Source organism: Musca domestica, unplaced genomic scaffold (genome assembly GCF_030504385.1).
Source record: "Musca domestica strain aabys unplaced genomic scaffold, Musca_domestica.polishedcontigs.V.1.1 13, whole genome shotgun sequence".
Taxonomy (NCBI): domain Eukaryota; kingdom Metazoa; phylum Arthropoda; class Insecta; order Diptera; family Muscidae; genus Musca; species Musca domestica.
This window is the reverse complement of record NW_026712172.1, coordinates 3,426,490-3,451,171: the sequence shown is the minus strand read 5'-3', so window position 1 is coordinate 3,451,171 and position 24,682 is coordinate 3,426,490. Positions and strand designations below refer to the sequence as shown.

The 24,682-nt window shown below is 33.6% G+C and overlaps 1 protein-coding gene across 1 annotated transcript in view; it reads right to left on the bottom strand.

The window, feature by feature from the left end:
• Positions 1-1,064: 1,064 nt before the first annotated feature.
• LOC101889660 (cystathionine gamma-lyase-like) overlaps positions 1,065-24,682 on the bottom strand; it is a 51,442-nt gene continuing 27,824 nt past the window's right edge. The window contains exons 2-6 of the mRNA XM_059118502.1: positions 22,104-22,300; positions 21,954-22,044; positions 21,633-21,900; positions 8,594-8,921; positions 1,065-1,310 (exon numbers count right to left, since the gene is read on the bottom strand). Of these exons, the coding sequence (XP_058974485.1) occupies positions 1,160-1,310; positions 8,594-8,921; positions 21,633-21,900; positions 21,954-22,044; positions 22,104-22,300 (1,035 nt within the window). The 3' untranslated portion in view covers positions 1,065-1,159. The remainder of the gene's footprint in view (positions 1,311-8,593; positions 8,922-21,632; positions 21,901-21,953; positions 22,045-22,103; positions 22,301-24,682) is intronic.

Sequence of the window (24,682 nt, the reverse complement as noted above, 5' to 3'; positions counted from 1 at the left end):
TTTGTTTATCGAAATATACACAACAAAATTATTTCTGTAAGTTTCTGTTATTTGCACGGACTGTAAGATGCACGATATATCTCAAATTTATAATTATTTTTTCCAAAGAGAACAAAAAATTCAAAATACTTAATTTATATTCTTATACTATATAATAATAACGAAAATTATTATTAAATATCGAAACGACCGAATCTCTATACGGACCCGAACAATTTCCAACAGAATCGTATGTTTCCAAAAAAATTAAATTAATTTTTGGTCCGAACAGACCTAATAAACAAATTTTTGCCCAAACAGACCTTTTACACCCTGTAGTTGGTTACTGATTACCTATTACAAATCAACCAACCACGGAGTACACAGCACTATTATGTGATTGTATTGTTGTTGTGATATCCAACAGTAATGTTGTTATTGTTTATTTTGTTCTTTATGCAAAGATCACAAAATAACCAAACACAACCACAATGTATTGCACTTTTTATTTAGTTTTCTATGCTCACTAAATAGACGGTAAGTACCTTTTTAGTGATGAATTTATATAAATAAATGGATAGGCTGCGAGTGTAGGATGGTAGGCACTGGTAACTGCTGTTTTTTGACGAAGTCAAACCTTTTTCAAAAAGGGAAAAAGAAAAAGAAAGAAGCACATTAGTTTTTTTTTTTTTTTGTTGCTGGAAACACGTATCTCGGCTCGAAGTGACCAAAAATGTTGCGGAGCAGCGAAAATAAATAAAAGAAAAATAAAACAAAAGATATTAGTTTTTTATATAATTAAAATTGGCGGTTTTACTGAATATTATATTAGTCGAAAAACTAATATAACTTTACCTTTTGGACAATGGATGTTGTGAAGATGATGGACGAAAATCCGAATTACAAGTAGCTAAAAAGTAGCGAGCAAGCCTAGATGTCACAAGAGAGGCGCGAATTGACTTTGCTCATTACAATTTGTCATCACTAAATGAATAAAATGGTATTTGACAAATTGAAGAAAAAGAGCAAAGGGTTACATTTTTAAAGAAATTAAATTAAATTGAAGTTAAACAAAAACAATGAAATAAAGAAAACAAGATGTGTATAAAATTTATTTTTACGACTTTCGAGTAAATATTTCCATACAATATTTTTCCATGTTCTTCATTTTGAAAGAGATTTATGCCTTTTCAGCAGCTTTCAATGCATTGCTAAGATCTTCAATTAGATCTTCAACGTCTTCCAAACCAACTGACAAACGAATCAAAGAGTCCGTTATACCCAATTTTATCCTGTCTTCCGCTGGAACAGAAGCATGAGTCATAATAGATCTGAAATTAAAATGAGAAATTCTTTAAACACTTGAACGGAGTTTGATCATTGAAGTTATTAAAAGTAAATAAATTATTGAGTAGTAATTATGAGTATATTAATATTTTCTCTCTCTGTATATAATCAGGGCTGTCATAGAAACCAATTTTGTCAATATTGGTTTTAAAAACGACAAGAAAAAATGCTTTGGTGTCATGAAAATCAATGTTATCGGTTCTATTTTCGAATTAGAATTTTATCGGTTTTGGTTGTCATAGAAGCCAATGTTATTGGTTTTGTTATTGGAAATAAACCAAGTTGCTTAGAGCTGTCACTTTTCATTTGCTTTGGATTTTTTAAACAATTTTTAAAGGATATTAAAAGGACTAAAAATGTGGATTTTTTAAACAATTTTAAAGAATGTTCAAAGGACTAAAAATGTGGATTTTTTAAACAATTTTTAAAGGATATTCAAAGGACTAAAAATAAGGATTTTTTAAACAATTTTTAAAGGATATTCAAAGGACTAAAAATGTGGATTTTTTAAACAATTTTTAAAGGACTAAAAACTTGGATTTTTTAAAGAATTGTATAAAACAATAAACGTGGATTTTTTAAATAATTTTTAAAGGACTATAATATCCTATAATACGAACACTTAAAACATTTGTACTCTATATAAGGAAAAAAGCCTACATGAATAAGCGACGGAATAAAAAAACAATAAGTGTGAATGAATGAATAAAAGCCTATGATATAGAAAAAGGGGATTCCGCGTTGTTCTTTTTTTTCGAACGTTCCCACGCCTCACATTTCCGCCCCTGCCGACCAAGGGGGCGACCTCCCTTTACGGAGGGATCGCGTACACATCATGATCCGCATCATAATGGGAACTCAGTATGAAATTTGAAAACCAGCTACAGAATCTAATTCATCAGCTAGTTTGTCAAATAATAAAACATGTATGTTAATTGTTTAAAAATAAAATTATTCTAGATTTAATAACTTCTAAACTCATACAAAAATCTACATTACAATACACAGAATTAAAGTCCACACACATTTTACTAAGAGGTTCGCCCATTGAATAATTCGTGCGGTGAAAATCAGTATATAATAATTGGTAGTATCTACTAGATCTAAACGGAACATTAATTCTAATAGATGAGATTAGGAAATCTGAAGGTATATTACCATTTAATATTTTTAGTACAAACATGGAGTTCAACATAATACGTCTGCTTTTAAGTGTAGGCAATCTAATTAATTTTAGCCTGCTAGCATAAGAAGGCAAAACAAAATCACTATTCCAATGTAAACCTCGTAAGGCAAATAGCAGTAATTGTTTTTGCACGGATTCTATTTTATCTGAGTATATTGCATATTGAGGATCCCATACAACAGAACCAATTCTATATTCCAATATAGATCTAACAAGAGACGTAAATAACTGTTTTGTTATATATGGATCAGAAAATTCTTTGGCCCACCTTTTAACAAAACCTAAAACACCATTTGCGTTATATACCATTGTTATTACATGGCTATTAAAATTTAATTTTGGATCCATCAAGAGGCCTAGTTCGACAAATGAATCTACAGTTGATAATGAATGACCGTCAATATTATATTGTAATATCAGAAAAGAAGATCTGGAGAAGCACATATGCTTACATTTGCTTTAATTTAAATCAATATAATTTAACATGCACCATTTAAAAAGGCTATCTAAATCATTTTGAAGTAAACTAGCTCGTTTATCACAATTATGGAAAATGAATAATTTAAGATCATCTGCGTACATTAACAATTTCGAGTAATTTATGGAATTAGCTAAATCGTTGATAAATAATAGAAAGAGGACCGGTCCAAGGTGACTTCCTTGCGGAACACCCGATGGAACGTTAATCGTTTTGGATAGATACCCTTCAAACAAAACTAGTTGTGATCTATCTTTTAAGTAAGATGATATCCATTTGACTAAGTTTGTGTTGAAACCCATATAATTTAATTTATATATTAGGAGTTCATGGTTAACCCTATCAAAAGCTTTACTAAAATCAGTATAAATTGTATCAGTTTGTTTACGTTGAACAAATCCTTTTATTACTGTTGACGTAAATTCTATAAGATTTGTTGTAGTTGAAGGACCACTACGGAAACCATGCTGATATGGACTCAATATAGATTGAATTTTCTGTGAAATTACTGCAGCAATTAATTTTTCAAACAATTTTGGTATGGCACTTAATTTTGCAATTCCTCTATAATTTGACACATTAGTAAGACTACCAGACTTATGTAAAGGTATAATATAAGATTTTTTCCAGAAAGTAGGAAAGTGACCAAATTTAAGTGAATAATTAAACAATATAGTTAACGGAAGTACTACTGTTTCTGAACAATATTTAAGAATTATATTAGGTATGCCATCCGGTCCTGGACATTTAATCGATTTTAAACTACGCAGACTATTGGACACATCCTGACGTTGTAAAAAAGGCATACAAATTTGATCAGCCTGTGATAACTTATAAGGATACGAATCTTTAAGTTGGCAAGATGTACTGGAATAGGTTGTGGCAAAAAAATATTTCAATACTGAGGGCTTTGAGGAAGTATATTTAGGTCTAGCAACAGAGTAATTAGTGTAGTCTATTGTTAAGCCTGATTTTTTATATTTACGAAAAAGCTTATTTTTAGAGTTTTTTAAACTTGATAACTCAGAGGTTATCAATGGATATTTATTTGAATTTTTAACTCTAGTGGTTGGAACCCATTCCAGTTTAAATCTATTTAAAATATCATAAAATTTATCAACTACATATTCTAAATCTGTATGGTTGTTACACAGGCACACAGAAGCCCAATTTACGGAGGAAATGAGGGTATTAAATTTTCGAAAATTAGTTTTTTTGTAATTAAGGACAGTGTTAAATAAGTCGGACTGACTTTCTTCAATTACATAAGTGTGAGTCATGGAGATATATAAAGTTGGATAGTATATATCTTCAGGAGTGCATATTGGAGGAATTCTGAATATATCAACATGCTGTGTTATATTTACAAACGCCAAATCAAGAATTTTGCCGAGGGAATTGTTCACACTGTTTATTTGATAAAGATTTAAGTCACACAAACTATTTATAACATCAAATGTATACTGGGTACAGTTCATTTCGGATGGCAAAGGAATCAAAGCTTCAGAATCTGGCATTGGAAGCCACCTAATGGAGGGCATATTTAAATCACCAAGGATCAGAATGCGATCGGAATCTTTCATTTTTCCAGTGATTAAATTTATTGCTGATAAATGCTGATTATAAATGTCAAGTGAAGATGAAGGGGGAATATAAGAGAAAGTTACAAACAATTTAGATATGCCCAATTCAATGGAAACACCAACAAATTCTATATCAAGAAAATCATTTAGATCAATTAAATTAGTGGTATATTTGGTATCAACTGCAATAAGGACACCACCACCTTTTTTACAAACACGATCTTTTCTAAATAGTTGATATTTTGAACATAAAATTTCACTATTTAATATAGATGTTTTTAACCAAGTTTCGGAGAAAACCAATACATTATAATTGAAACCAATGCTATCAGTATATAAACTGTACGAAAATATTTTCAGGCACAACGATTTTGAAAGAAGATCTACTTTCAGAAAATGCAGATCGGAGCTTATAACATCTCAAAAAGTAATCTCCCTCAATTTTTGATTTTATATAATAGATTATGTCATCGGCCGTTGTTTCTGGCGCAAACCTTGTTGCAAATATCATTTTCATGGCGGGAGCCATAGATAATGATCTTTGGACAGGTTGAGTTTTGCCAGTAGCAGTCTCGGGACGATCACTAGTGATAAGTGAATGAAGTGATAATTCCTGTATGTTACGATTAGATTGTGAGGTTTTCTTAGAAACCTCACTATCAATACTCATAACTTCAGGTTTATTTACCCATTTAGCTATACCGCTGTTATCTACCGGAACTGGGTGTGTAACAACACTGGCATACGACTGTTCACGTCCAGTCTCAGTTGTTTCAGTGGTATTAACTGAAACCGGTTGTGGAACAGTGTTCTCCACAGAAACTATTGCTTTGCGACTAGGCATTCCCTTAGTTGGTGCCTTTTTCGCAGCCCTTTTGCGTTTCTGGCAGAAACTGACGGTGACGACACAAACTCATCTAATTCTTGGTATTTCTCAAACAATGTAGAGAAATTCTCAAATCGGAGTGATAGTGGGGAAAAATCTTTTTTCATCGATGTCAATTCCGACTGCAAATCCTTTACAAAATTATAAAAGTCTGCAGAGAGTTTCCTACATTGCACACAACACCAACGAACACCAACATTATTTCTAATTGTGTCTACAACTTTTGCATTAATCTTAGCACATTTTGCATGCCATTGATTAATTCAAAACCAACAGGTAACACACAATTCATCCTCTGCAACAATATTACACAATTCAAAGGGCACGACATTTTTTATTTTAATCATAATTATTTCTTTTTTAATACACAAGTTACAACTATATTTTTCAAGATTAGATCTGTAGCTGGATTTTTGTTATTTATTTATTTTATTCTTTTTTAAATTCTTTTTTAAATGTTGGCAACTCTTATGAGATGACAAAACAAAACAAGACGATATGTTACAACAACTAATTAGCTAATGTAACAAAAGAACGAGGATAAAAGGAGAATGTACAAATACACAATTTGAAAATTGATATTACTTTAAAAGACAAAACAAGATTTTAAAACACTACACCAATTATCACTTTGAGTTACAAAATCACTATTGAACACTTTAATACACTTTTTTACCGGATTAATTAATTTAATGAAACATATGTGTTTTGTTTGATGCCCAAGGCTTTAATACACCCTCCAGAATATTTTCGCGATAATATTCGGCATTTAGTTGTTGCAAAATGGTCAGACTTAATCCCATTATTTTTGTTTTTATAAAAACAACGTTTGTTAATTATCATTCTGATGCCACGGTCGATTAATATTGGCTGTTATGGCGGCCCACACCATCACCATGGCTGACAGTTCACCACTTTCGGCCAAGCGAAGCAGCTAAAGAGTCTATTTTATTCCTGTTGCGGTGAAAGTTCTTGTACTGTTTGGAATTTCAATGCCTTTACTTCGAGCTCATTTTTTAATATTTGCCGAATGGAATATTGCGATTTGTTCAGCTCACGAGCCATTTTTTCGGCCACTACGACGCGGGTTTCGATCATGTCGCTTCTTTATTTTTCGAACCATTTCTGCTTATGTTGCTGTTTTCTTCCGTCCACTTCCTTGACGTCGGGCTACGCTACCAGTATCACGGTAATGAGCGATTGTGCGAGACACAAAATATTTATTCACATTTAAATGCTGGAGTGCTTTAACGATAGCCACTTGTGGTTTTCCAGCCAAATATAAAGAAATCACAATATCACGCTTGAATTCCATCACGAATAACTTTTTTTCTGTTGAATAACAATATAACAATTTTTTTAAGTTGAATAACAATATAATGGATAAAAATAACTAAAAGGTGAAATCTAACAGATTATGGGCCCAGTTAACGCCCGAGATAAAAGATAATGGATAAAGGAAAAATATATATTAAACCCTCTGACGGTGTCAACATAAAATCTTATGTTGATCAAGGTAATATACTTTGTGGATTCTAAAATGCTTATTTCGATTAGTTACAAACGCAATGACAGACATACTACGGTGTAAAATATGTCAGTAGCCATGTAAGTCAAGAAATTTCCTTAAAATCCGAAGAAGAAATTGACAATGCAGTCGAAATTTTTATAACGATAGTCAATACGTCCGTCAAAGTTGCAAATCCCACAAAATTTTCTAAATCAGAGAACGACTCCTACCGATCGTTCGAAATCTCGTATCCGAAAAAAGCATATGCTCAAAAAATTATTAATTACGGCTACTAATCTTATGATTCACGTATTTAACAGCTTTTGTCGAGTAGTGTATTTCCCGTCGGCATGGAAGCATACTATGGAGGGTATATTAACTCTATCATTCCGTTTGTAACTCCTCGAAATACTCATGTTAAACCCAACAATGTATATATATTCTTGATCAGCGTCGTCTGTCTGTATGTTGTAATCTATTTTTGGAAGAAATGAGATAGAAGCCAAAAATTTGCACATATGTGTATTTTGTCATTTTGAAGATTTAGATCACTTTTTCATGCAGAATTGTTCAAAATATTTAGATATTTAGAGCACGTAAGGGATAACACCCCCCCTTTGGCAGAACATTGTCTATATAGATCCAGTTTTTCTTATAGCCCCTTTATAACTGTAACTCCTCAAGAAATTTGGTACTTATGGTTCGTAATGGGTTGTACCTCCTGCAGCAGAACATTATCTATATAGGTCCACCCCCCTATATAATAGTGTCTCCCGATATTCGGTATTTAAGATTTAAGCCAATTTTTGTACATAGAGTTTATAACGGATTGCACCTCCTGCGGGGTCCACTTTTTCTTATAGTTCCCATATAACTGTACCTCCCCAGGATTTAAATCACATTTTCAAACGGAAATGTTTAATATTCGTACTTAAGAGTTTGTAACAGGTTGTACCTCATATAGCTCCCATGTTTCAGTACTTTTCTATATTTGGTATTCTGATGATTTCAATCACATTTTCGAATATTTGATATTTTGGTGATTTTAGGCACTTCGTCAGGTAACAGGTACCATCGACGTTACATTTTTAAGACTTTTTTCCAACCGATTTCACCAGCAAAAATGGAAGTTGATCCAATACTCAAATCCAATCCTCATGTCGGTTTAGTGTTTTACACTAATATATGGAAGTATTTTTGATATTTGCAAAATAAAAAAAGTTGTGATGTACAACCATATGTGAATGCTGCTATAGTATATAGGATATTAAATTTTTTTATTTTCATTCGCCTATGTGAAATTTTATATGTTTTGAAACAGTTTGTAATAGATTAAAAACAATCTATACATATATCGAAATCATGAATTTGTATTGATACCGTTGCTCAACAACAACGTCGACGGTAATAAAATTGAGTACGCAATTTATATACGGATATGTATACAACTGTTACTCAGATAATTCATGTTCCATTATAGGTTCTATGCTCCATACGTTAAAGTTAAATTCACAAATATTTTTATAATGAAGGGTGACTTCTAAAAAGTATCAAGCATACATTGAAACGACGTTTTAGAGGCCAGCCTAATGTGCATAACATAACTTCGACTTCATTTACTTACGGTAATTCAGCCAGACTTTCATAGCCACCAAGACTTTCAGCAAGAGCAAACATTTTAAGACTTCTCAAAAACTCATTCGAATTTTTTAACTCTCCTTTCAGGTAGAACGAAAATACTCCGCTATAACCATATGTTTGTTTTAAAGCAACTTTATGGTTAGGATGTGATGGAAGTGCTGGATGGAGAACTTTTTCAACATAATGATGGTTCTCTAAAAATTTAGCTACAGCCACAGAATTTTTAAAGTGCTGCTCCATACGTAAAGCTAGGGTCTTAAGTGATCGATTTACTTGGTAGCAATCAAAGGGGGACGGCACAATACCAACAGCTGGAAGTAAAGAAAAGAAGAATGGAGGAAGAACCAGTTAATAAATGATTCTTTACACATATTTCTAACAAAAATATATTTAATATATATATATATACATATATATATATATATATATATATATATATATATATATATATATATATATATATATATATATATATATATGTATATATATATATATATATGTATATGGGTATAATTAATATTAATATCGCATCCTAAATAAAAACAAACATTGTTATACATAACAGCGTTGTCTAAAATTCGACGTGGCGACGTGGCTTCCTAATTACAAACAGTCACACTTTTTGTATTATTTGTTTCTATTTCAAACACACAAAATAAAAAATTGTTCAATTGTCAATGTTAAAAATTTTCAACATTATGTGAATAATTGTCAATGATATATTGATTTATTGTTCGTCTCGGGCATCAATTTGAGTGATTTATGTTAAGTTTTCGTCTATAACAAACCTTGCATTACGTTATATTTCGCAACGTGTGTTTTGGGTTGCTGCTTCCCACAAAAATAATAGACCGCACCAATGTTCTGTTGGTACCTTATGCCAGTGGGCCAAAGAATTTTCTGATCCATATATAACAAAACAGTTATTTACGTCTCTTGTTAGATCTATATTGGAATATGGTTCTATTGTATGGGATCCTCAATATGAAATATACTCAGATAAAATAGAATCCGTGCAAAAACAATTTCTGCTATTTGCCTTACGAGGTTTACATTGGAATAGTGATTTTGTTTTGCCTTCTTATGCTAGCAGGCTAAAATTAATTAGATTGCCTACACTTAAAAGCAGACGTATTATGTTGAACTCCATGTTTGTACAAAAATATTAAATGATAAAATACGATCAGATTTCCTAATCTCATCTATTAGAATTAATGTTCCGTTTAGATCTAGTAGATACTACCAATTATTATATACTGATTTTCACCGCACGAATTATTCAATGTGCGAACCTCTTAGTAAAATGTGTGTTGACTTTAATTCTGTGTATGAGTTTAGAAGTTATTAAATCTAGAATAATTTTATTTTTAAACAATTAACATACATGTTTTATTATTTGACAAACTAGCTGATGAATTAGATTCTGTAGCTGGTTTTCAAATTTCATACTGAGTTCCCATTATGATGCGGATCATGATGTGTACGCGATCCCTCGGTCGGCAGGGGTGGGAATGTGAGGCGTGGGAACGTTCGAAAATTAGCACCGCGTTGCCAAGCTCTACCATCAGCGTGTCGTTCCTGTGTGGAAACTTTTGCTTTCGTCTCTATCGGATCAAAGCCTTAGTGGGTGGAAAAAAATCCAACCCCATAGGAAGGTACCGAAGTACGTCGGACGTACGAAATTACAAAGTTGAAAATTTTTAACATTGACAATTGAACAATTTTTTATTTTGTGTGTTTGAAATAGAAACAAATAATACAAAAAGTGTGACTGTTTGTAATTAGGAAGCCACGTCGCCACGTCGAATTTTAGACAACGCTGTTATGTATAACAATGTTTGTTTTTATTTAGGATACGATATTAATATTAATTATACCCATATATATATATATATATATATATATATATATATATATATATATATATATACATATATATATATATATAAATAAATATAAATATAAATATATATATATATATATATAAATATATAAATATATATATATATATATATATATATATATATATATATAAAATTCGACGTGGCGACGTGGCGACGTGGCTTCCTAATTACAAACAGTCACACTTTTTGTATTATTTGTTTCTATTTCAAACACACAAAATAAAAAATTGTTCAATTGTCAATGTTAAAAATTTTCAACTTTGAAATTTCGTACGTCCGACGTACTTCGGTACCTTCCTATGGGGTTGGATTTTTTTCCACCCACTAAGGCTTTGATCCGATAGAGACGAAAGCAAAAGTTTCCACACAGGAACGACACGCTGATGGTAGAGCTTGGCAACGCGGTGCTAATTTTCGAACGTTCCCACGCCTCACATTCCCACCCCTGCCGACCGAGGGATCGCGTACACATCATGATCCGCATCATAATGGGAACTCAGTATGAAATTTGAAAACCAGCTACAGAATCTAATTCATCAGCTAGTTTGTCAAATAATAAAACATGTATGTTAATTGTTTAAAAATAAAATTATTCTAGATTTAATAACTTCTAAACTCATACACAGAATTAAAGTCAACACACATTTTACTAAGAGGTTCGCACATTGAATAATTCGTGCGGTGAAAATCAGTATATAATAATTGGTAGTATCTACTAGATCTAAACGGAACATTAATTCTAATAGATGAGATTAGGAAATCTGATGGTATTTTATCATTTAATATTTTTGTACAAACATGGAGTTCAACATAATACGTCTGCTTTTAAGTGTAGGCAATCTAATTAATTTTAGCCTGCTAGCATAAGAAGGCAAAAAAAATCACTATTCCAATGTAAACCTCGTAAGGCAAATAGCAGAAATTGTTTTTGCACGGATTCTATTTTATCTGAGTATATTTCATATTGAGGATCCCATACAATAGAACCATATTCCAATATAGATCTAACAAGAGACGTAAATAACTGTTTTGTTATATATGGATCAGAAAATTCTTTGGCCCACTGTTTAACAAAACCTAAAACACCATTTGCTTTATTTACCATTGTTATTACATGGCTATTAAAATTTAATTTTGGATCCATCAAAAGGCCTAGATCGACAAATGAATCTACAGTTGATAATGAACGACCGTCAATATTATATTGTAATATCAGAGAAGAAGATCTGGAGAAGCACATATGCTTACATTTGCTTAAATTTAACTCCATACAATTTAACTTGCGCCATTTAAAAAGGCTATCTAAATCGTTTTGAAGTAAACTAGCTCGTTTATCCCAATTATGGGAAATGAATAATTTAACATCATCTGCGTACATTAACAATTTCGAGTAGTTTATGGAATTAGGTAAATCGTTGATAAATAAAAGAAAGAGGACCGGTCCAAGGTGACTTCCTTGCGGAACACCCGATGGAACGTTAATCGTTTTGGATAGATACCCTTCAAACAAAACTAGTTGTGATCTATCTTGTAAGTAAGATGATATCCATTTGACTAAGTTTGTGTTGAAACCCATATAATTTAATTTATATATTAGGAGTTCATGGTTAACCCTATCAAAAGCTTTACTAAAATCAGTATAAATTGTATCAGTTTGTTTACGCTGAACAAATCCTTTTATTACTGTTGACGTAAATTGTATAAGATTTGTTGTAGTTGAAAGACCACTACGAAAACCATGCTGATATGGACTCAATATAGATTGAATTTTCTGTGAAATTACTGCAGTAATTAATTTTTCGAACAATTTTGGTATGGGACTTAATTTTGCAATTCCTCTATAATTTGACACATTACTAAGACTACGGAAGTGCTAATGTTTCTGAACAATATTTAAGAATTATATTAGGTATGCCATCCGGTCCATGACATTTAATCGATTTTAAACTACGCAGACTATTTGATCAGCCTGTGATAACTTATAAGGATACGAATCTTTAAGTTGGCAAGATGTACTGGAATAGGTTGTGGCAAAAAAATCTGCAAAACATTCAGCAATATCTGTGCCTGTGACAAATTCTTTATTGTTATATTTCAATACTGAGGGCTTTGAGGAAACTTTTCGTTTTAGATTAACAAAATCATAAAAAGATTTAGGATTGGATTTTAAATTATTTTTAATCTTGTCTAGGTAAAGATTATACAATCTACGAGACTCTAAAGTATATTTAGGTCTAGCAACAGAGTAATTAGTGTAGTCTATTGTTAAGCCTGATTTTTTATATTTACGAAAAAGCTTATTTTTAGAGTTTTTTAAACTTGATAAATCAGAGGTTATCCATGGATATTTATTTGAATTTTTAACTCTAGTGGTTGGAACCCATTCCAGTTTAAATCTATTTAAAATATCATAAAATTTATCAATTACATATTCTAAATCTGTATGGTTGTTACACAGGCACACAGAAGCCCAATTTACGGAGGAAATGAGGGTATTAAATTTTCGAAAATTGTTTTTTTGTAATTAAGGACAGTTTTAAATGAGTCGGACTGACTTTCTTCAATTACATAACTGTGAGTCATGGAGATATATAAAGTTGGATGGTATATATCTTCAGGAGTGCATATTGGAGGAATTCTGAATATATCAAAATGCTGTGTTATATTTACAAACGCCAAATCAAGAATTTTGCCGTGGGAATTTTTCACACTGTTTATTTGATATAGATTTAAGTCACACAAACTATTTATAACATCAAATTTAACATTATTACTGAGATAAAATTTAACATTATTACTACCTCGATTGCACTGAATTCAACACAGCAATATACTGTTCTGTAAGACATAATATAATCAAAGAAGAATTTACTCATTCCTTTTCATCTCTCGGGAGCAAATTCTTCTATTGATTGTGATACAAAGCACAAATTCTGGGGACCTAGAATCATTACACCAAAAGGTTAAAAACTTTCAAACTGCATATAGTCCGCTAAACAGGGTCTGACATCTACCGGTCAGCCAAGCCTCCGACCTACAAAAACATCCTGACTTAAATGCCTTTGCGGTAACAAAGAATATTAAAATCCATTCCCAACTATATTTCGTTCCTTACTATATCAAGAGTGACTCTCGATTTATTACCACTTGACTTGATGGCTTTCACGGCCGATTGACTATCAATATTTATAGTCTCTGGTGCTGTTATGCTACTGCAGAGTTCTTTCCATTTCGGCTGGCTCCTTGATTTCAAGGATCCTCGCAAGAAAACGCTGCAATTGTCATTAAGCTTATAAGTGTTTTATAATTGGGTTAGGGTAGAATATGCCAGTACCGGTGACTTCATCCGTCTTGGAACCGTCTGTTTCTATGGCCAGACCGTCTAGAGCAGGTTCGTCAGCAGCTCAGGAATCCCTATCAGGTATAGTAATGTCAATGTTATTGAAGTCGAAATCACTAATCCTAATACCTTCACTTAACTAACTGGTAAGTTCAGGATTTGTGCATGGCTAAAACGTGAAGAACGCCATCATCCAACTGCACGCCCTTCTTTCTGTTTGGAATTAAGCCAAAATATACAGTGGCTGGAAGTTTAGCAGCAAATCCAAGGCAGTTTGGGGAGTTGTCTTAAAAGGTCCGGTTGTCAGTAAGCACGGGACTCTCTGCACAGTGGTTAAGGTTAGGTATAACTGTATCTAAAAAAATCTAAATTATTTATCTTTCACACATATTATTTATCTAGCCAGCAAATGCGACAAAAGAGAAGAACAGAAGAAACAACACATTGAATTCTGTTCAACGATCGCAACACCTCTTTGGTTGGAGACAACTTTGTTACCACTGTTGGAAGAGGAGATGTTCGAGTAAAACATAACAAGTATGGTGTTCTTATATGGAATGTCCTGTAATCTGCGGAGTTGCATCGTATTGGATTGATTGGAACTTTTAACGATACATCAAAAACAAATAAAACGTCATACCCAAAGGTTGATGCTGTATCAATGCAGCTTATCCTTATTGTCGGATTAAGGTATTTTCCTATTTTTTTTGACAAGTCAAGTCCAATTTTTTTTTGTACTTTCTCGAGCATAAAATGTTCAAGCACAAATAGTGACTGGTAACGGCCAAGAATAATGAATTCGATTCGTTTCGGTACCATATACGCCTCAGTAGAGCGGTATGGCATAAGGTACCAACAGAACATTGGTGCGGTCTATTATTTTTGTGCGAAGCAGCAACCCAAAACACACGTTGCGAAATATAACGTAATGCAAGGTTTGTTATAGACGAAAACTTAACATAAATCACTCAAATTGATGCCCGAGACGAACAATAAATCAATATATCATTGACAATTATTCACATAATGTTGTTGTAGTAGTAGTACTGCTAATCTGGTTTCAGCTACAGGTTTAGAAATTCGGCTAATTTAATGGGTTGTAGCCAGAGATCTTCTAGAGTGAGTTGGGTAGGCTTGCTTGTACAATTAAAGAGGTGCAGCGTATTGTCCGGGCCTGTATCCGAGGACTCCGAGGACGGCATTTGTACAAAATACTTTGTACATACTTTTGAGTGTGGTTGATGCGCTGGGAAAATCTAGCAATAAGCAATAAATATTCAAAAATTACATATTTCCCAGCCGCCATAAAATACCACATGTGAACAATTCAGTGATCTTGTGCGTTGTCGCATACGATAATATGTGAATTAATAAAGGTTATGACCCACACGCACAGATATCGATGCACTTAGTAGATGCGCAAGACCACTTGAATGAGATGTCAAGCAGCCCGGCAATGTTCTCCATTCAATATTAGAATAGATAAGAACAATTGCGTGGCTGCGACTAGGTTAAGTTAGATTAGTTTTTGTAGCACTTAAGAAACATATTTTTTAAATAAAATCAGAATTGAATCAACAGCTAAACCATTCGGTTGGTTTTCTTTTCTCACTTACAGCATTCATTTTATAATTGCTGAAAGCATCCGCGACTACATCGGTATGAATGCCACTCAGACCTGCCTGATAGGTTTCTTGATTTAGAGGTTCTCTCTTATAGCGTTGGACCTCCCTCTCTAGATCGTGTATGTCCTTCCTGACACGCCTGGGTGGGGGAGTTGTATCCACCGTATGATGATGACTCTCACGGTAACATCTAAGCAGGTACTGCAACGAAAGCATATGATTATGCTGACGTAAGGGAAGGACTTTCGCCGCCTCATGTAGATGGTCCACAGGTGTCATCAGAAGGCACGCTGTCGCAGTTCTCAGGGCAGCGTTCTGGCAGGTGTGCATGTGCTTCCACTGCGTAGCACTAGTATTCGCGGACCACACTGGAGCCGCATAGCTGACCACAGAACGACCTATCGCGTGCTGCCAAGTGCTGCCGGCTAGCGCCTTGAGAATCTTGTTCCTACTTGCGCGTACTTGAGATAGTACGTGGTCAGTACGATCTCTACGCCGTCTGGAGGGCGAGGAATTCCGGAAAGGTAGAGGTTAGACAGTTCCGGAGATATCACCCCACCTTGGAGACTTCAATGTTTCACTCTACGGGTTTTGGACTTCTTGTTCCGGAATTCCACGTACGACTGGTGTCCACACATATAGTTGATTATCCAACGTTTCAAACTAGGCTGGAGGGTGGTCCTCTGCACGTCTCAAACAGTAGCTGCAGTGAGCTTTCCCATGGTTAAGGAAAGTGCAGCGTTCAGAGGTTATGAAATCGGGCGACCTGCTTATGGAGACGATTTTTGGGAGATGATCTGAGCCAAGAGAAATGACGGGTTGCCAAGTCACATCATTTATCAGACCGGGTGACGCTATGGTTAAGTCTGGCGAACTGTGACACTCTCCTCTTATTTGGGTGGGGGCATCCACGTAAAGCGTTCAGAATGTGGAGCAGTCAATCTGCCATCGGCCATCGGAATGCCACAATTCATGGTGGGCACTAAAATCCCCTAGTACCAGGTGGTTATTGCCTACCTAGTCACTAGAGACTAGCTCAAGCGAGATAGGCCTGTACTGACCCCCCTACTTCTGCTGCGATCCTTCCTTAGCACGTTGTAACCATAATAACGTTGTAGGCTGCAATTTTCATTCAGCTTGGTTCCTGCACCGCTGCGTTCTTGGTTGCTGTTCTGAAGACTGTGGTGGAGTTCTATACTTCGTCGACGACGTCTTTGACTCGCTGGGGACTACGTTATTGCAGCACGTCGCAACATAACTGTAGTCTTGAAGTGCACCCATTCTCTACATCCATTACATCACACCGAAACAGATTTGTGATGTATGACGTCCGGGGTTTTCCTCAATCCCGGCAGGGACCAATAAAATCCGGGATATACTGCACCCAATTCAGAAAAATAAACAAACACAAGCATGTACATACTGTTCTCTCACAATATGTTACGTCGCGACGTTCGACAACATTATGTCAATCGCACTTTAGCGGGTTCTACGATACCGGATTGACCAGAAACAACAACATCCCAGTTTCAGCCAGCGGCTGCCAACCCAGTATGTACATGTTTGTGTTTGTTTATTTTTCTGAATTGGGTGCAGTATATCCCGGATTTTATTGGTCCGTGCCGGGATTGAGGAAAACCCCGGACGTCATACATCACAAATCAGTCTTGGTGATGGTTATTTTGCCCATAAAGATGAAATAACATGAAATTGCTGGTATAAATGAAATAACATCTCGTAATTCAAATCATTTGAATTGTAATTTGTAATTAAAATCATTCGAATTATAATTCAAGAATTCCAATTGTCTGATTGTATTGGCAGTATTGTTATAGAAGTATAGATGAAGTAACATTTTGTGCCGAGGCTACACCTTTTTCAGATGAAATTCGAAATGACATTCATGTCTTCTTCAGAAGTCGGGATCTCTTTGAGTTGGAAAGTGTAGCGATGTGAATCTCCTCTAATGGTTTGTCTGTCAATCGGAATAAGATTGAAGCTGTTCTGTTTAATAGTCCTCGTTATGTTCCTATGCTGTGCATCTGTGTTGGCTCCTTTGTGATTAATGTTGCGGATGAGATGTTTAGGTGTATTCATTGACTCCAAGCTTAATTTTTCATCGCATGTTGATTCTTTGCTGCCTCCTGTGCGTTTTCAGCTTAGGTGGCTCTATAGTCTTCAAGCTCATTTGCCTATTGGTGTTGGGACGATGGTAACCAGATCTTTATTAATATCTCATGTCAACTATTCTTTGGAGGTCATTTCTGGAGCCAATGCTTGTCAAATTCTGCGTGTTTGCAAACCTGTTAATTCTATTGTTAGATATGTGTTTGGGTTGCGACGTAGTGATCGTACAAAGCAGTATGCAGCATATCTGTCCTTTGACAGATATGTTGAATATCGTCTGTTTTTGTGTCACTACAGGATTAATTCTCCTTTATATAATAAGTTTGTATTTTGAAGGTCTTCTCGAAATCCCTAATCCAAGATTTTACTTGTCCTATTGATATGTTTTTTGAATATTTGTCTGTTCAATGAGTTTCTGGTTAAGGTTTTTTTTCGTTATTTCTTTTTAGTTATTGGCTGGAGAGCTATTTTTATGGTTGTTTATTTTCCATAGAGTAATTTTATTGTTTTTTTTTTCTATTTTGTAAGAATTTTTTCCCTACGCTTGTAGTTGCTACATTCGCTCGGTTGGAAACGAGTAATGATTAGCGCCTAAATGTATTGATGTTTCTTGCCTTTTTCCTGGTGGAGAAGTTGTGTCTGAGGGTCTAATTATTATCGTTATTTAATTTTTTATATAAATATATAATATAATTCGCTATTAATTTTTGTTGTGTATTTTGTATTTTTAGATTAATCTAGCTATAGGCTGTTTTTATACTGTTGTATATTAATATAAGATTTTTGCCGAGTTGTCTTATTTATATTAAACTAGCTGACCCTGTCCGCGTTGCCGGCCCGTAGTTTTAGTCTATTATGCATATTTGTCAAAGCATAATTATTCAAAGATATGACTGTTATAAGTGTTCATGTACTGGTCGATTAATTTTTAGTTTTTAGTCAAATGAGCAGTAATTTGGAATTTACTGTATTTTGTACACCTCATAATTGAGGGCTGAATGATTTAAGAATAGCCAAAGTTAATTACTTTTTTAAACCCATTAACACCTCAGATTGTGCATTAGAGTTCTCATAAGTCCGCCAAAAGATGGACTTGTGGGGGTACTATTACATGGAGAAAATTCTAAAATTTGTAGATATGTTGAAATTTTTGTGTACGATTTTCACCCTTCCCAAATACACATTTTTAGCCAAATCCTTTGAAATAAGGTAAAATCAGGAAGTACCTTCATATGGGCACTACTGCGAAACATCGACCTACATTGAAAACTTTCTTCACCCCTTATAATCTAAGATGACAAATAGAGGCCAAATCGAAAATATAGCAGAACAACATAGCATGTCAAACTGAAAAAAATTCACGTGATTTAAATAAGTAAAAATAATTTTATCCATCTCATAATTGAGGGCAGACTGATTTCAAGATAATCAAATATAATTACTATTTTACTCCAATTACCGTAAGATGGGAACTAATTTTATTTGTCATTTAAATTGTAAATTGGAGACGCCATAAAGTCCATATTTTTCATCATAGTATAATTCAATGACGATTCAACAAATATTCGGTCCCGTGCTACTTTCTTATATTTATAATTTGTTCTTGTTTTTCACAATTTATTTGATTTGGGATGTACATCTATATCTACGTTCCCAACCAATATTCTCTTGGGGGTTACAAATTCAATAGAATACAAAATTTTCTTTTCTGACCACACATTAGATGTGAAAGTGGACTTGGGATACTCCAATGTGGGGACTTTACATGAATAAATTTCTATGTGGCAATTATCTGTACGATGGTTCCTTACGCCAGGGTAGCATAAATACAATTTTTTAGTGGTCAAGACCAATATGGGCCCTACTCCGAGAATTTTCTACTCCCTTAGAAACAAAGATGTCAAATAAGGGCCAAAAATAGAAGAAAATGACGAAGACTCCAAAAATAGCTTAAATCATACAATGGTTATTTATGATCGATATCATATATCATATTGCAGGTCATGAAAAAGCGATTTAAGGTATCTTAAATGTTCGGGAAGAATTTTTGGAAGGATAGAAATCCTTTTCTTACTAAAAGTCCCATTCGCTCTACTATTTTGCACCCTTTATATTTGGTACTTTACTGATTGTAGTCCCAAAAATTTTTGCATTTTGAGCTCACATTGGACGGATTATTGTCACATGAAAGAAGTAGGTCCACGCTTTGAAATGAGCCCCATTAGTCTTTTTCGGTCATTTTTGTTTGTTTAAATGTCTGCGCATCTTCCAGCTGAAGCACGATGTAGGCCCTGGAGTTGAAAGGTAGATGTTAGTTACAATCGTATTTCGCACTTATTTCATTTTTTGGTGAAAAATTGTATATAGTGAAAAATTATTCTTTATTTCGTTCACAAAAAATCAACTGAATTCAATATGATAATACAAATTGAAAAAAAATGACAAAAGAATAATAACAAATTGAAAAAATCTTCAACTTGTTCGCTGATTTTTTACAGCAACTGTTTAAAGATCCTTACAAAGTTTGTCAATAGAATGTACTTTTATTTTAAAATTCAATTCCATTGGACATTTTTTTCGATATTTTCCCGTTTTGAGAATTTTTGTAATGAGATCTCTTTTTTCGTAATTTTTTTTTAGCGATTTTGAAAAGGTTATTATCTTCTAACTTTGGTGTGACCGCGTTAAATTATTTCGATATCATCTATTCCGTTTCGCCACCACATAATTCGGTATTACACTTCCATGTAACCCGTCATCAATTTCAGTTCTCAAGAAATCAAGTCAATTAAATAAATTGATATTAATATTCGAATTCAAAAATAAAATATAAAAAACACTACAAATGTACATTAGAAAAAAGTAAGTCAAAATGGAAAAAAATCATGCAAAATAAAACATTACTATTGTACATTTCAAAAATCAAAATGAAAATGTTAATATATCACATTTTTACGTCATTTTTTTTGTATATTATCCTTTTCGGATAGGAGACAATTCCGAATTTGTATGAATCATTAAAATCAGTTCAGCGGTTCTTAAGTTATAAGCGTAGTAACTAACACAACTTTCATTTATATATATAGATTGTATGAAATGAATAAAATTATTCGAATTACAATTGAAAAAGAGTTGTAGTAACTGCATAAACAGCTAATTGAAATAATAATTTTATTTAATGAATTATGTTTTTGTAAAAATGCATTTATGTTGAGAAATAATGTTGAAATTTGTTATCCGCTATACAACATGAAGCTGTCCGTATGTTGTAATCCCGTTATCTTTCGAACGAATTGGGATAATAGGCTAAAATTTTGCACACATATGTGTATTTCGCCAATAGGCAGGTTACGTTCTTAAATGGATATGTCGTTCCACGTTTTCTTAGAGTCCCTATATAACGGTACTACCCTATATTCGGCATTTTAACAATTTAGACCGAAATTGTTTCAAATTTCGAATTTGAAGTTCGTAATGGGTACTACAACCTATGAAAGAAAATTGTCTATACAGGTCCACGACTTCAAATAACGTTACCTCTTTTTATTGGGTTTTTTGATGATGTTAGCGACGTTATTCACCAGATTTTTTTTTTTTTTTTTCAAAATTTGCATTTGAAGTTCTGCATCGGTAATACAGCCTATAACAGAAAGATACTTATGCAAATCCACGATAAAGCGGTTTTTGTTTAAGCTGTAGTTTTCGATAGATTTTTTTTTTACATTTTCAAGTTGCTTTCCAATTGTGGATGGTATTAAAACTTCGGCCTGGCCGAACTTAACTGCTTTTTTACTTGTAGTCTTTATGTTTCCCTCTACTTTGTGGTTGAAAATATTAAAAGTTCACCACGTTCGAAATTAACGTTTTTTACTTGTTTACAGTCACTATGTAATAAATGTATTGAATTTAAACAAACAAATAAAGTAAACAAAATAAAAAAAGAGTTATAGTCAAATTATTTTTTTTTGTACCAATACTGTCTTTGTCTACATGCTTCACATATTTTATTTGCTAGAAATACTATACCATTTTGAAGGAACTTCAAGCGATTGTATAACACCTCCGAGTTCATAGTAACAGCTCCCATTACTACATCAGTATGACCATTCATATACTTTGTTAATGAGTAGCATACTAAGTCAGCTCCCAACTCCAATGGCCTTTGAAAATATGATGTCAAGAAGGTATTATCTACAGCAAATATAATATCACCAGATTTATGTACAACTTTTCCAAGAGCTTCAATATCAACAACTTTCATAGTCGGATTTGTTGGAGTCTCAACCCATGCTAACTACAAAAATTATTTTTGTTAAATGAGAACGAGAAACATTAAAATATAATTACTTTGGTATTAGGTTTTATGGCTGTTTCAAATTCCTCGATATTTGTTGGGTCAGCAAATGTTGCCTCTATTCCGAATTTTGATGCAACTTGTCTACAAAAACATTGTTATAACCAAGTCTATTATGATTACTTAAAAATACAACCACTTACCTTATTAAACGATTTGTACCACCATAAATATCATCACCGATTACAATGTGATCGCCATTAGAAAGCATGGTCAGAACCGCAGTTGTAGCGCCTAATCCAGATGAAAATGTTAAACCGTACCTTCCGTTATCAAGTGATGCTAAGCATTTTTCAAGAACGTTTCTAGTAGGATTTCCACTTCGAGAGTATTCAAATCCCTGTTGGAACAAATAATTAATTTATTAAAATTCAATATTGGTTTACTTTGTTTAAATAATTATAAAACATATTGCAAACCTGTAAGTCTATATTGCTTGAAACTTCAAGTTAAAAATCCATACGGAAGAATTCCTAATATTCCATGTTGAAGCACTGTGAAAATTAGCTTGACAAAAAATTTTAAGGACACAGAAACAGCCATTGCCCCTTTCCACTTGTTCACATGAGTAACTTAAGCCAGGTGAGCACCCTGAACCTGAAGTGGTATCAGATGACGAGAATATAATGCATAATATCCCCAACAGTATCGCTATCCAGGCATTAAAAACAATAATGTATACTAATTAAATGGGACTCATGGGTTGGTATATTTTTGGTAATTGCACTGCTTCTTTTCAGAGAGAGAGGCGAGATATCCTTTTGCAGGACATCTCCCCCAAACATTTGCACAGCATTTTCACACAACCATTGGCATGATATCATTACCATACCTTTGATGTGTAATTTTTAGCCAAACTTTGGCACGAACGTATCATTGAGTTGGCAAGTTACAACCCTTGAGGCATCTCGGAAAAAAATACATATACAATTTAGACTGGATCGACAATGAATCGAAAGCTATCCCCGCGTACCATTATGAGTTGAAGTACATATTGTTGTTCTCAAATGTAAAAACATTTACCACCAGCATACGAAAACAAATTAAAAACTTAATATTAAGTTAAATTCATGCCTTTTTATTAATTTATTATTTCCATCAAACAATGGAAAAGAGGGGAAAATATTTAGAATGCCAACTCTAAATATAACAGTCTTTATTTCACACAGAAAACGTTTTTTAGCGATTCGTTCACAAACGATTCAGTTCGGCAACTCACAGCCGAAGTGCATTAAAGCTATCGTATGGTTTGTGTATTGCTAGCTTTACAATGTTTGTGATTTTGTATTGTTCGGAGTACAAAACGATTAAAAAAATAAAAGTTTGCGTGTTTCGGCGTGTTTTTTATTTCGCATTTTTTTGTTGTGATAAAACAAAACAGAACAAAAACAATGAAAAAGTATGTGTTCTTTTATTTAAGGTAAAAACAACTTTTTAAGTTACACGTTTTTATATTAAACATACATTGCAATGTTTAACTTAAAAAGTTTTTTTTACCTATGTTGTTGTTGCAAAATGATCAGGTTTATCCCTTTATTGTTGTTTTTATAAAAACAACGTTTGTTTATTAGTGGAGAACGATGGTAATGTTTACCAGGGGGTAAGGCAGGGAATACCTAGGCTCCGGAAAGAGCCACCAATCCTCATCAGTTCACTCGTTTTTTGTTTGGGTTTTTTACCTATCTTTATTTTTTAGTTTTTATTTTGCATTCTGTCAAATTCATTTAGTGTTGTATTATTGCAAGGTTTCTTGCCCGTTAGTTTATTGCAGTTGTGCGAAATTAATTTGGACGGAAGGTACGTCAGTTGCATACATTTGAGTTCGACGAAATTGAGACCAATCGGTTTCGTTGATGTAACCTATAGCGCCATTTACTAATCCCTTTGAAACGTCAATATTGGGCCGTAGCATGACTTTTGGCGTGTACCAACTGATCCTGCGCATTTATTTTATAAATGCGAGCACCATTATTTCTGTACAAATTCAATAGTTGTGGTCGTTAACTTGTTGATTGTGGGGTATACCCTTAACGCTTTTTCTATTGCAAACTCATCACTCGTGTCTTGAAGAAGTCTTTCCATTAAAATACAAAAATTTTGGGTTGTTAGCTCACCGTTAGCTCATATTTTCAGTTAATTCACACAGCGTGAGTAAACGCCTGAGATGTGTAGCTGGTTGGAGATGTTCTGGCTGTTTGAAAACAGGTGTTTCTGATCGTTTTATAGGAGGCAGTTGTAAAAGATAACCTAAAAGTAATACGTTTACTCCTCCAAAAAACTCATTTTCAGAGCAGACTTTTAACGCATCATTTGCGTAGCACCTATTAATTTGGTGTCGTAATAACTTTAATAGAAAAGTCTTGCCCACGCCAGGAGGAGCTGGTGTGGACAAGACATTTCTATTAAAGTAAAGAATATTTTTAAATAAAACCTAAATGATCCGCAATTTTGTAGAGGCCGCCATCTTGGATTTTAATTTTATATAGCACACTGTATTCTACTGGTTGAGCACTTTCATTTGATACCCTTATTGGTAAAACTTACGTTATCTGTCATTTTGTAGCGGCCGTCATCTTGTCACCAAAATCCAAAGTGTATAGAAAACTTCAGATTAATCGGCTGACAGGAAGAGGGTGAAATTTGAACTACTAAATTTGACCTAAGAATAAGTAATAAAGAATAAAAAATCCGTGTAAAAAGGCTATCATCGAAAGGCTGACAA